General features: G+C 40.0%; 1 protein-coding gene across 3 annotated transcripts in view; it reads left to right on the top strand.

Moving 5' to 3' along the window:
- The window catches only part of GRIP1 (glutamate receptor interacting protein 1), a 298,768-nt gene that overhangs the window by 267,733 nt on the left and 18,316 nt on the right, over nt 1–12,719 (top strand). For 2 of the 3 annotated variants that reach the window (XM_017871572.1, XM_017871571.1), the window contains 2 exons: nt 362–473; nt 5,737–5,970. In XM_017871572.1, the coding sequence (XP_017727061.1) occupies nt 362–473; nt 5,737–5,970 (346 nt within the window). Of the gene's footprint in view, nt 1–361; nt 474–585; nt 631–5,736; nt 5,971–12,719 lie in introns of all 3 variants that reach the window. The other variant, XM_017871570.1, reaches the window with a different exon arrangement.

Consider the following 12,719-nt stretch of genomic DNA (forward strand, 5'->3'; position numbering starts at 1 on the left):
TCTCTAAAAAAAAAAAAAGCCGGGTGCGGTGGCTCATGCCTGTAATCCTAGCACTTTGGGAGGCCGAGACAGGCGGATCACGAGGTCAGGAGATCAAGACCATCCTGTCTAAAATGGTGAAACCCTGTGTCTACTAAAAATACAAAAAAAAAAAAAAAAAGCTGGGCGTGGTGGCAGGCACCTGTAGTCCCAGCTACTCGGGAGACTGAGGCAGGAGAATGGTGGGAACCCGGGAGCTGGAGCTTGCAGTGAGCCGAGATTGCGCCACTGCACTCCAGTCTGGGCTATAGAGCAAGACTCTGTCTCAAAAAAAAAAAAAGTCTGGCAAGTTCCTAACCCAGCCTGTGTTTCTTGACAACAGTTTTGCAGGGGCTGCCGATAGTGCAGAGATAGAACAAGAGGAGAACTTCTGGTCTCAAGCGCTGGAGGATTTGGAAACCTGCGGACAGTCAGGAATTCTGAGAGAACTGGAGGTAGCCTCAGTCCTGCTGCTTACTTTTATTGTTTCTACATTCATTTTTTTTGGTCCTTTTAAGTTTGCATTTCTCACACCAGTTCATTTAAAAGCTTTAACCCTTTCCACAGGAGAAAGCTGACAGGCGTGTGTCTTTGAGAAACATGACTCTCTTGGTAGCTACCCTTTATGTTTATATTTTTGCTTGTGAAGCTGCCTTCCCTACCCCCTTGCCTTCTGGACAGCAATTTGATTTTATACAATGCAGTCAAAAGTATTTATTTCCCCATCTCCACCCCTCAAGCTTACTGACTTGTGGCTTCTGCCATTGCTCCCTGCTAACCCTGACTGTATCTGTTTCCCACCAAATCGCTAAAAAGCGAGCTAAGTCTCCCAGCAGTGGCGCATCCCATTCTCTTAGTTGCTTTAGAAAGGTTTCTTTGGCATGTTTTCATTTGTACCTGGTAGAGAAATTAATTTGATCGCTAAGAGGAACATAAGAGGAAATTTTATTTTACTTTGTTTTGTCCTTAAAGTAGATGACAATGCAGCTGCTGAAAAAGGCCAGTCTATTTGATAAGCAGCAAAAATATTACATGGTACGTTGCTGTTAATTGCAAATCCTGATTCCATCTGTATTAACTTAGTGTGAATTCAAGGAAGAATGAGATGGAATGTAATAGCTGAACTCCTGGTGAGTTCTTTAATCAAAGCCATGAATTTGCTGATGGTATTCACACTTTAGTCTGAGAAGTCCTGGACTGTTTCCTTTTATGTTCTTTTAAATTTTCTGAGCTGTAAAAAATAAAGTGGCAAAAGTCTCATTTTTATTTTGATGTCTTATGAGGTCCCCAAGTTACCATAAGGAATGTGAATGGCATAATGGGGTGAAACTCTTGCAATTCTAAAATGATTACTCATCTTTATATTATTTTGCTTCTCAATTGCATGTGTGGATATTTTATGTGATTCTAATGTTTGTGAATCTGCAAAGAGAATTATAAAGAAAAATATTAGTTTGAACTTGTAAACATCATAGTATTACCTGGCATGAACTGCAGCTTCAGAGCACAGTTAAAGGTTCTGGACATGGATAATCCTGTAAAATCTAAATGAAGTAAGATGTTAGCAGTGATTCCTTTTTATACAACTTTCAAAAAGAACAGAATGCTTAAGTATCAGCTGGCTTATTTAAACCTGTACCACCTTCTGCATGTAGAATGATGAAGAAAAGTAGCCCAAACTGAATAATGAGCACAATTCACAATTCTTGAACATAGCCCTGCTTTTGAAAGCATGTTTTGGCTCATCCTGCATTTTCATTGTGCATTTGATACTTCCCTTTTGAAGAAAAAAGTTGTTTTCTAACAGCTTGTTTTACATTAGGCAAAAATAAAATGATGTAAAAAGTAATACAATGAGGTTCTGTTTTCACCCAGAAATTGAGTTATCTGATGAAAACAACATCCATCAGCAAGAGTAGACTTTATGTTGCCACAGCCTGTGACTTTGCTGTCACATAGCTCCAGACAGGTGTGGCCCTTGACATTATTAATGCAGAAAGCAAATGAGTTGAATTTATAAGCCAAAGGGAAATTAAATCCTCAACTAGGATGAATGATTGGCAAATTCATAAATTAGTTATATTTAGACTGTTATCACAAAGAATATTTATGTATTGGTTTAAATGAACCCCATTCCCTTGATTGGAAATGCTATTATACAAAAAATATTAGAGCTAGATTCTTGCATATTAAATTTACATCCAGCATTAAAAGTTAAAGCACACTATAATACTAATAAATGTAGGTTAGCCAAGATGAAAGATGATTACAATTGAAATGGAAATGAATATTAATTTACTAATCATTTTTCCTATAGCTAGCAATAATTTAGGTTCAACTTTAGCACGGAAAGATGTATAGCTTTAACAAAGGAGAGAAATTTGAATGAGTCTTTGGACAAGTTTCTAACCTCTCTTATCAGATATTTCTTCTATAAAAGATGGAAATTATAATGAGCTAATAATTATGTGGCACTTAACAAGTATTCAACAAAGTATTCAGTAAAAATTAACTATTAGTATTTTTGCCCTTTCTTGATTAATGAACACTGCTTTAACCATTTTTTGTTTAGCATAATATAGGAAGAAGATTTAACTAAATGTCAGATAGAGAACTCTAGGTTTCCTTAGGGATAATATGCAATTATGAATTACGGCAAATGAAAACAGGTAATACATACTCTTGAGACCAAAGCAAATCCTAGGTAATTAAAATAATTTTTTTTAGCTTTTATTTTAGTTTTATATTTGTTTTACCTTTTATGTTCCTTCTTAGATGCTACGTAAAGTTCATTTTAAACAAAGTAATCAAATTTTGATTACTGTACAGACTCACATACTTACTTGGAAATGCGAACCAAACAATTAGTGATAGTATCTTATTTCTTCCATCAGAACCTTTTCTAAATCAATTTGTAATTTCTTCTATGGCAGCTAAGACTCATCAAAGCAAAACTGTGGTCTCCCAGATGTAGTGATTAAGTGTTTTACTTCCAACACGTGTCCTGTCATTCTCATGAAAATGAATATTTAAAAACGGATGTTAGCAAAGCAAACAACTAGTCTAAGTAGGTAAAAATAATAAATGGAGGGTCAGCATGGCAAGAAAATAACCACTGAGCACTGTCAGATACACTAAATTAAACATAGAAATGAGGTGGGCACAGTGCCTCAGGCCGGTAATCCCAGCACTTTGGGAGGCTGAGGCAGGTGGATCACCTGAGGTCAGGAGTTTGAGACCAGCTTGGCCAATGTGGAGAAACCTCATATCTACTAAAAATACAAAAATTAGCCAGGCTTGGTGACAGGTACGTGTGATCCCAGCTACTTGGGAAGCTGAGGCAAGAGAATTGCTTGAACCCAGGAGGCGGAGGTTGCAGTGAGCTGAGATCGCACCACTGAACTTCATCCTGATGACAGAGTGAGACTCCATTTAAAAATAAATAATAAAATAAAATATACATGAGTAAGTGCCATAAAATAAAGAATATCCCATGACACCAATGAAGCCAGTAAAGAAAGGTTTCAATCAACTTAAAAAGGGTATTTATCTGAAATAAACTGTTATATAAATAGCCCACACTTGTTTTTAAATGCTAGGCATCTTTCTACTTACTAAAAAGTAAGTTTTATATGGTTCAACCTAACATTTCACTGAGAAGCACCGAACAGTCAAGAACGAGAGTTCTGGAGTCAGAATGCTAGAGCTCCATGCCCGGGCTCTTGGGCAAGTTGCTTAACTTGTCCATGCATCTCTTTCCTTTACTGAAATGAGGATGTATGGTAATTTTAATATCTATTGTGTAGGGTTACTTATGTATTACATGATATTCTACATACAATCTGTATGGGACTTAGCACATGTTAATGTTCAGTGATCAAGTCTTTTACAGTTATAATTTTCTTTTTCAAAATTATCAGTATAACTGATCTAGCCAAGAAATGAATGGTTTACTTGTTTCATTTCTTTTTCAACAAAGTTGTTAGATATATGCACATGTGTGCCAACACTTGGCTGTTGTTCAAAGATCTTGTTAATAGTGTGTGTATAGCTGAACACCAGGTGAATTTGAGAATCATGAAATCTTAGAGACGTGACAGATAAAAACTCTACTCACTTTGCAGGATTCCCTTATGATCAATAGTTTTGTAAAGTGCCCTCGGCTCATTTACTACCAATGTGAGCTTGGGTGAGTCAGCCTCTTTGTGCCTTAGTTGCTTACCTATAAGTTGAGAGGAATGGCCAGGTGTGGTGACTCACACCTGTAATCCCAGCACTTTAGGAGGCTAAGTCGTGTAGGTCACTTGAGATCAGAAGTTCCAGACCAGCCTGGCCAACATGGTGAAATCCATCTCTACTAAAAATACAAAAATTAGCCGAGCATGGTGGTCCTTGCCTGTATTCCCAGCTACTTTGGAGGCTGTGGCACAAGAATTGCTTGAACAAAGAAGGCAGAGGCTACAGTGAGCCAGGATCACACCACTGCACCCTAGCCTGGGTGACAGAGTGAGAGTCTGTCTCAAAATAAATAAATAAATAAATAAATAAATAAATAAATAGAGAGCAGTAACAGTACCTACCCCATAGAGTTGTTGTGAGGCTTAAATGAGTGACTACATTCAAAAGACTCAACCAGTTAAGCTTCTGTTACTTTTAGCATCAGTATTAATATAAACAACTAAATCACATGGCAAATGGAACGTGTTTTCAGTCCCCATGATTTCAGGCAGATTTATCAATGCTAGTTTACCTTTATACCATTACACCCAGGAGTACAGAGCTGGCTACGGGCATGTTTTCAGAATTTTAGCATTCTCCAACCATGAGAAATGAATATCTACTACTTGATATTGGTTTCAAATCCTTTTTTTTTTTTTTTTTTTCCAGTTCTGAGCCTTGTTCATCTTTGGTATCTAATCTTGTCATTGCTTGTGAAGTATTCAGGGAAGAACATATTTGAAACCAAACAAACTTCCCAATTCACTGGTAACATCCAATTCAAGTCCTACTGCTTGTAAGCAAAAAGTTGAATATAAGAACATAATAAATGATAATAAATGAAAAGATTCTCTGAGGATCTTATACAAAGGGTATTTCTAAGAAACATTTAATCTGTATCAAATAATATGGAAACTTAGCTGGTCTACAGACTTTGGGGACAGGCCACTTGGCCGCAGGAAAGACAATATACAGTGCTAGACAGAAGCTTGGGAAGAACCCCTTGCCTTTATATCAGTCATCCCATTCCAACCCATTGTTAGCTGCCATTGGAGATAGAGGCAGCATTGCAAGTACAGGCAGCCTGGTGTCCATTGAGAAGTTCTTGGTTCATTTCTATAAGATATATTCAAGGTGGCCTCATGAATCCCATCTGTTAGAACCCACTCAGTGGAAAGTTAATGCTTAAAATGTAGTTTACAGTAAGCAAATGTTAGAGCTTTTCAATTTGCCTCAAAACTGCCAGGGGTGGTATTTGATTAAATAAACTCAATGGCTTAAGTACTTAAATTGGATTTGAGATGTGCATTATAAATGTTACTTGCAAAGCATTTTCCAGACTTTCATAGTTCAATTAGTACATCCATTCTCCAGCCTTTGGTTTTGCCCTGAAGAGACTGTATTTTTACCTCGCAGAAGGATAAATGTGCTTACTGTTGAGCACCAAACCCTTTCCTTAGTCCATGGCTTAACTGTTTCTAAAAATTGTCAATGCCACAGGCAACAATCATGTCGGGGAGCACGATGAGTTTGAATCATGAGGCTCCAACACCTCGCAGTCAGCTGGGGCGACAAGCCAGCTTCCAGGAGCGCAGCAGCTCGCGGCCGCACTACAGCCAAACAACTCGGAGCAACACCCTGCCTTCAGATGTGGGAAGAAAGTCAGTAACCCTGAGAAAAATGAAACAAGAAATAAAGGAGATCATGTCTCCAACTCCTGTGGAGCTGCACAAGGTCAGTAAGCTTTCTCTTCTTTCCCTAGGGTCAAATTTGGCAGCCATTCTGCATAGCATGTATGCCCGGATGTAAGCATGGCAATGGTATCCTCCTGTCGGCTCATCCAAGCAAAGAAGCTTAAAGACAGATATTCAGAGACTTTGTTCTCAAAATACAATCCCTGGGAGGTTATCCTGAAAAGCAGGGGAAATTGGCTTTCAAGAAATGTATTTATCAAGTGTATTTATGATGTCTGGGTGTGGTGACACACACCTATAATCTCAGCACTTTGGGAGGCCGAGGCAGGTGGATCATTTGAGGTCAGGAGTTCAACACCAGCCTGGCCAACGTGGTGAAACCTCGTCTCTACTGAAAATACAAAAATTAGCCAGGCGTGATGACTGGCACCTGTAATCCCAGCTACTTGGAAGGCCGAGGCAGGAGAACCACTTGAACCCGGGAGGCAGAGGTTGCAGGGAGCCAAGATTGTGCCACTGCACTGCAGCCTCAGTGACAGAGCAACACTCTGTCCCCCCCACCAAAAGAAAAATTATTTATGGCCAGAATCTTCTTACAAAAATTTGAGGCTCCAATGTCACACGGAGCTTGCATAATTAGTCTATTGTTCCAGTCTCATTGGAAGGGGAGAGGATTTTCTAAATGTCATACACTCATAGCTTCACAGAAAAGGGGGTTCAGGTTCAATGTAAGGACGTTTACTCTTTCATTACAGACTTACAGTAGATGGTTATATTGTTCAGGAGACGTGGAGTTCTCTCCAAGATGTGTTAGATGGTCTTGGGCCAGAATAAGGCAAGCCCTAGTTATATTCTGTCTCTGACTGTGATAGTTGCCTCACTTTGCTACATGGAAAGTGTACACAAAGTTGAATTCACTCTTGCACACAAAGTTGAATTCAAGATTTGCTGGCAAGGTTAACCAAGGCATATGTAAGTAACAGTGTTTGTGGAACCCTAGACCAAGGAGAGCAGTGAAGGTCTAGTTGTCTTTCCTAGAGTGAGTGCTTTATTGTTTGTTAATATATAAGGATGTATAAAATAGTAACAATCTCATGCCATCTTTCTTGAGAACCAAGACATTTTTTGTGGTTAATAATCTATTAGCTAGATATTCGTTATCTTATCCAGAAGAGCAAATAAATGTCAGATTCAGAGGAGGCAATAGGCTAGCTACTCACTCTTTTCCTCTAAAGACCTCAATTTCCCTAGCCACCTTATTAAACCTAGCTATTTGTTTTGCAACTGACAAGGATGTTGTGAGAGAAAGGATAGTATGGGAAGTTGGGTTCTGAACTTTGTGTTCCAATCCTGGGTTCATTCTTTCACCACTCACTCCTCCATTCATTTAATACTCATCATGTGCATTCATTCACTCAAAGAATGTATTACAAATCCCCAGGGAGTACAGAGTCTAGTGAGGAGACTGCCTGGGAAACAGAGGGAAGATAATGGCATCAGTCCAATGACAGAGGCAAGCCTGGGCAGCCTTGAGGGTGGGCCCTAACCCACTATCAATGGACAGAAAAGACTTCCCAGAAGTAGGTGTTGACTATGCAGAGGAAGGTAAAGGATGGGTGGGCATTCCAAGCACAGAGAAAAGCAGGTGCAAAGGGGTGTCAAAGATTGTGGTGCATTGAGAGAGGGGATGCAAATATTCTAACATGACCAGAGCCTAGAATTGGAAGCTTGTGTGTTAGGAGGAATTACAGACTAAGAGAAAAAACAAAGACATTTCTGACATGTTAGGATGGTGACCCAGGTTTAGGCCCCAGCCACAAGTTAGCTTGTTTATCCAGTTACCCTAAATTGATGTGTCTGATTGGTAAGTCACATATCCTAATATACTAATTGACATATGCCATTAGGCTGTAAGAAGTCCAATGGTGATTAAATTGCAGAAGCCACATATTCAGTCCTAAGTCTGCTGTGCCAAGAAGAGGGCTGGTACCTGCAGGTTCCCTCAGGTACCCATGAACACTGCCTTCCCCTCTACTGTACAGTTCTGTTCCCCAGAGAAACAGGAGCCTGCTTGATAACCCACCTTCCTTCACCCCAAAGAGAATCCATCTCAACACATACTGAGTGCCTAGCAAGTGCTATATACTTCACATTTTCAGTCCTCACTTATACGGCATAGACAAATAGCAAGTATAAAATAGAGTCATTTTTTTCCTTTGGAGTGAAACATTCACCTCCAAGGAAGAAGATTATTGATAGCCCAGGAATACAAAAGACCTGTTTTCTCATCCCTCCTTCACTAAAAGCATTTAGCAAAGATAATGACAATGAATTGGATGTGCAAGTGTTGTTATAGCCGAGGTTTAAAATGGCTCTGCTAAAAAATATATAAAAATTTTTTTAAAAAGTATCATCCACTTACTGGCATAATGAGTGGCTGTGGATGGACTGGTTGGAACATTTGTGTGGCAGTGTGTGAACTGTGAGACCCTGAGATCACAGACACACATGAGCCAAATTGACCTTATAAGTAGGATGCTTCTTTTTTCCTTCACTTCTGTCATTTTCTCTAAATGGTGACAACATGTACATATCCCATGAAGCTTCACTTTTTTTCTGAATTGATCCCCAACAAAATAAGACTCTAAAAAATAAGTGGTGTCCTAGACACTGCAAGCTCCCTAAAATGACCTAGTTAAGTGAAGATGTAGCTGAGATGCCTGTGGCCAGATACTATGGAATTATTGGAGTGATCTATGCTCACGTCTTGGGTTTCTATTCTTTTTTAAGGACTTCACTTACTCTGATAGGCCATGCAGGATGTTTGTTAGTAGGCACACCCTCCAATTTTGAAGGGCTGGAGCGGAGATATGGTCATTACAAAAGCTACTTAGAGCAAAGAGTGGTAATTGCATGTGTGTTGAATGTGGGTGTCTTTTGAACACCGAAAGACTACCTGATGTCATGAAAAGGCACAGTGACTTGTTAAAGGAATGGAGCTCTCTTCCCCTGGGGTACTGCTAGCCTATATTAAACCTTTGTGAACATTAGGAAAAGGTACTCTTTTGCGTTGGTGGCATGGAGAAGGGAGCTAGGGAATGAGAAAAACAGCTTCCTCAAACTGAAGATAACCCAAGCCACAGTGCACAGCTGGTTTTCAGTCCCCTGAGCCTCCTTGGTACTCTTTTCCAAATGGACCTACTGGAGGAATTCCCAAGGGGCTGAAAAGACCAGAGTGGAGAAGCTGGGAGAGATGAATAGCACACCGGGCTAAACATGCTTGGCGTTATTTTCCTGGTGCTGTCTTTCTGGTGGCTTTTTCTCACATGTTTAGGCTGTATGCAGGAGAACAAGTGGTGGGCCTGTTCATATCTAGACTAGCACCTGTGAAACCTTATTATTTTCACTATAAGTTGGATCAAGATAATATGAATGAATGGAAAAGGATCTGTGCCATTGCTGGGGGGAAAAATAGCTAAAAACACTCCAGGTCCTGCAGGTGGGTTACTAACATCATCTCCATACGGAAAGAATAATGCATTGGCTCACCTTCCAGCTTCTGAGGTCTCAACCTACTCTCCAGAATTTGCCCCTCATTTTCTACCCTTTCCTTCCTGCCACTTCTCTTCCTCCAGACCTTTGGAAGATCCCCAGGTCAGAATCTAAATGGTTTTCACTCACTTTTCATCATCTGCTGCATCTGAGGCTCCACTGGGGTCTTGGCAAGCCTTCCTTCAAGTTGTCCATATTCATTCCTGAAGCCGAAAAGCCAGTTATCATGCCTGACACTGGAAAACAAAGAAACACAGTCTTATGTCCTCTTTGTAGACATGGGAGGGAAGTGGAGCTGGAGTAATTTGGAACTCAGCGTGGGGATAGAGAAAACAATAAATGGGTCACAGGGAAGTGATCTTCATGTCCTTTTAGGCCACTGTTTCTCCAACTTTCTCAGCTGGGATGCACAGTCTGAAATATATTGTACCTCACAATTCACTGCATATGTATACCCACACTCATATATGTGAATGAATCTAAAAATTGCACAGTATACACTGACATTTTTCTGTTTTTTCTTCTGTTTCTTTTCAAATGCTAATCTCACTAAACTGACTTCAAGACTTATTAGTAGGTCTCAACCAATAGTCTGAGGATTAAAGCCTTAGACAGTAGTTTGGAGTGTGAACCCCTGATGACCTTTTCCACGGGATGCTTGTTAAAATAAGGGTTCCTAAGCCCAGCACAGACTTAACGCGTCAGCATTTTCAGGGAGTGTGGGCCAAGAATCTACATTTTAGCAACCTTTTCAGTGGATTCTTTTGCAGAATAGAAATTGAGAATCACCCCCTTAGATTTTGCTAACTGGAGGTGATAACTGTTTCAGTGAAATCATAGGCAACAGCTGGGTGGCAGGGTACAAAGGAAATGAGGCTGCATCTAAGGCCCTGGAGCTTCTGCATTTTATCTTTTAAATGAATTCTGGTTTGTACTGCAGCTTACCACAGATTCTCTCTCTTCGCAGATAAGGGGCCTGTGATCTCAGCTACTGTTCATTGATAACCCTTCTTTCCCTTCTGAAGCTTAAATATTCTTTGGTGTCTACTTAATCTGTTTCTGAAATGAGTTCTAGAGCCTCACTTCTTTGCACACCTTAAGGCAGAACGATTTTTTGTAGATGGAAAGTTCTCCACATGCAGAGCATTTGGACTTTTATAAAATTCATATTGAGGCTGGGCACAGTGGCTCACACCTATAATCCCCGTACTTTGGAAGGTCAATGCGAGAGGATTGCTTGAGCCCACAAGTTAGAGGCCAGCCTGGGCAGTGTAGCAAGACCCTATGTCTACAGAAAATGAAAAAATTAGCCGGGGATGGTGGCTTGCACCTGTAGTCTAAACTACTTGAGAGGCTGAGGCAAGAGGATCACTTGAGCCTGGAAGGTCAAGGCTTCATTGAACTGTGATTGAGTGCACTCTCAAGCCTGGGTAACAGAGCAAGACTCCCTCTCTTTAAAAAAAAAAAAATCATATTGACATTTCCTTTTGCTTTGCCATTCATGCTTTTCAATAAAATTATACTTCTTAATTATATGCAGCCATTTTTATCTTTTTATAGAAACGCTTTTTAAAAATGTTGCAGCATCTGCTTTTATTTGTGGCTGCTGGTGGCATAACACTTGGACATTTCAGTCACTCACAAGTAACCTCTTTATTTTTGACAGCTGCTTTTGCTGCCATCACCTTTTCCCCCCTCCAAGTCCAGTTTGCATTTTGATCATTTTTGAGTTTTCCGAGAGGGGAGCTTTGCTCTGCTTGATATGATAAAGTTGTTTTGCTCCTTAGAAGGAGTGTCATTTCCAATGTGTATAATACCAGCTTCTTTTGCAATATCTCTCTGAGTCAGGAACAGGCTCAGCCCTCGGAGGAAGTATGAGATGGAAATATGTATCTTATTCTTGAACATGCTTCTTTCTTCACAAAATATTTGGAGTCAGCTCTCAAAATCAAAGAAATTCTCATGCCAGGCTTCAACTTTCTCCAAATAGCTAGTGTAGAATTGTGTACTGTGGAAATCACTAGAAGCTAAAAGCAACACACTGAATATATGAACTTTCTTTTTTTTTTTTTTTTTTTTTTGTCTACCACACTTTGCTAGATCTGCTTCTCTTTCTTCAGGCAAGGAATAATAAACTAGAGAGAACATAGGCTTACTAGTCAGGCAGACCTCACTTGCCATGCATTAGCCATGCCACTTCCAGGAGCCACAGTTTCTTCACTTACCAAAGACGGAGCAGGGTCACTTGTTATCAGAAGAGGGAGACTTCACAATATAGCATTCTTTTCTGGCAAAGTCACCATCATTCCATCTTGCTTCAACCTTACAGGGTGAGAAACTCAGACGATGAGACTTCTTCAGCATCCCAGACTTCAACAAGATCTAGATGACTGCCATAAAGCCATCCTAGACATTCTGCATACTCATTCTGTATACCAGAATGAGAATCCTTTCACAAAAAGAAGTGGATATGTGTCTTTAATGGATATGTGTCTAGTAAACAGTCACTTATCAGTTTGACCAGCAAACTCTCTCCCTGTAGAACCAGGGACAGCAAACAGAACATTATCCGGGGAACACAGAACTGTGGGACAAGGATTGGAGTTTGGCTTGTATGCTTTAAATAAATAATGGCATCCAGCCCTGACCTTCCTCAAAATGTATCATTTCCGTTAGCTTCCCTTCTCTATGATTCTGTTAAGACACACATTTTAAATGTATAAAATGTAATCTTTTTTGGGAGGAAGGTGAGGGATGGAGTCTGGCTCTGTTGCCAGGCTGGAGTGCAGTGGCATAATCTCGGCTCACTGCAACCTCCACCTCCCAGGTTCAAGCAATTCTTCTGCCTCAGCCTCCTGAGTAGCTGGGATTACAGGTAGGCATCACCACGCCCAGCTAATTTTTTGTAGTTTTAGTAGAGATGGGGTTTCATCATGTTGGCCAAACTGGCCTCAAACTCCCAACCTCAGATGATCTGCCTGCCTTGGCCTCCCAAAGTGCTGGGATTACAAGCATGAGCCACCGTGCCCTCCCAAAAACCATAATTATTGACGTTTTATTTTATTTTAAATAGACACATAAGAATTATATACATTTATGGAGTACAAAGGGATATCTTGATACATGTATACACTGTAGAATCTATACATGAGTTATTGGCATATTCATGACCTCTGTAAGTCAGAGAAAATGACTGAGGCAAGTCTCAGTCACTTTTTTTTTTTTTTTTTTTTTTTT

The sequence above is a fragment of the Rhinopithecus bieti genome, unplaced genomic scaffold (genome assembly GCF_001698545.2).
Source record: "Rhinopithecus bieti isolate Rb0 unplaced genomic scaffold, ASM169854v2 scaffold_5924, whole genome shotgun sequence".
Lineage (NCBI taxonomy): Eukaryota > Metazoa > Chordata > Mammalia > Primates > Cercopithecidae > Rhinopithecus > Rhinopithecus bieti.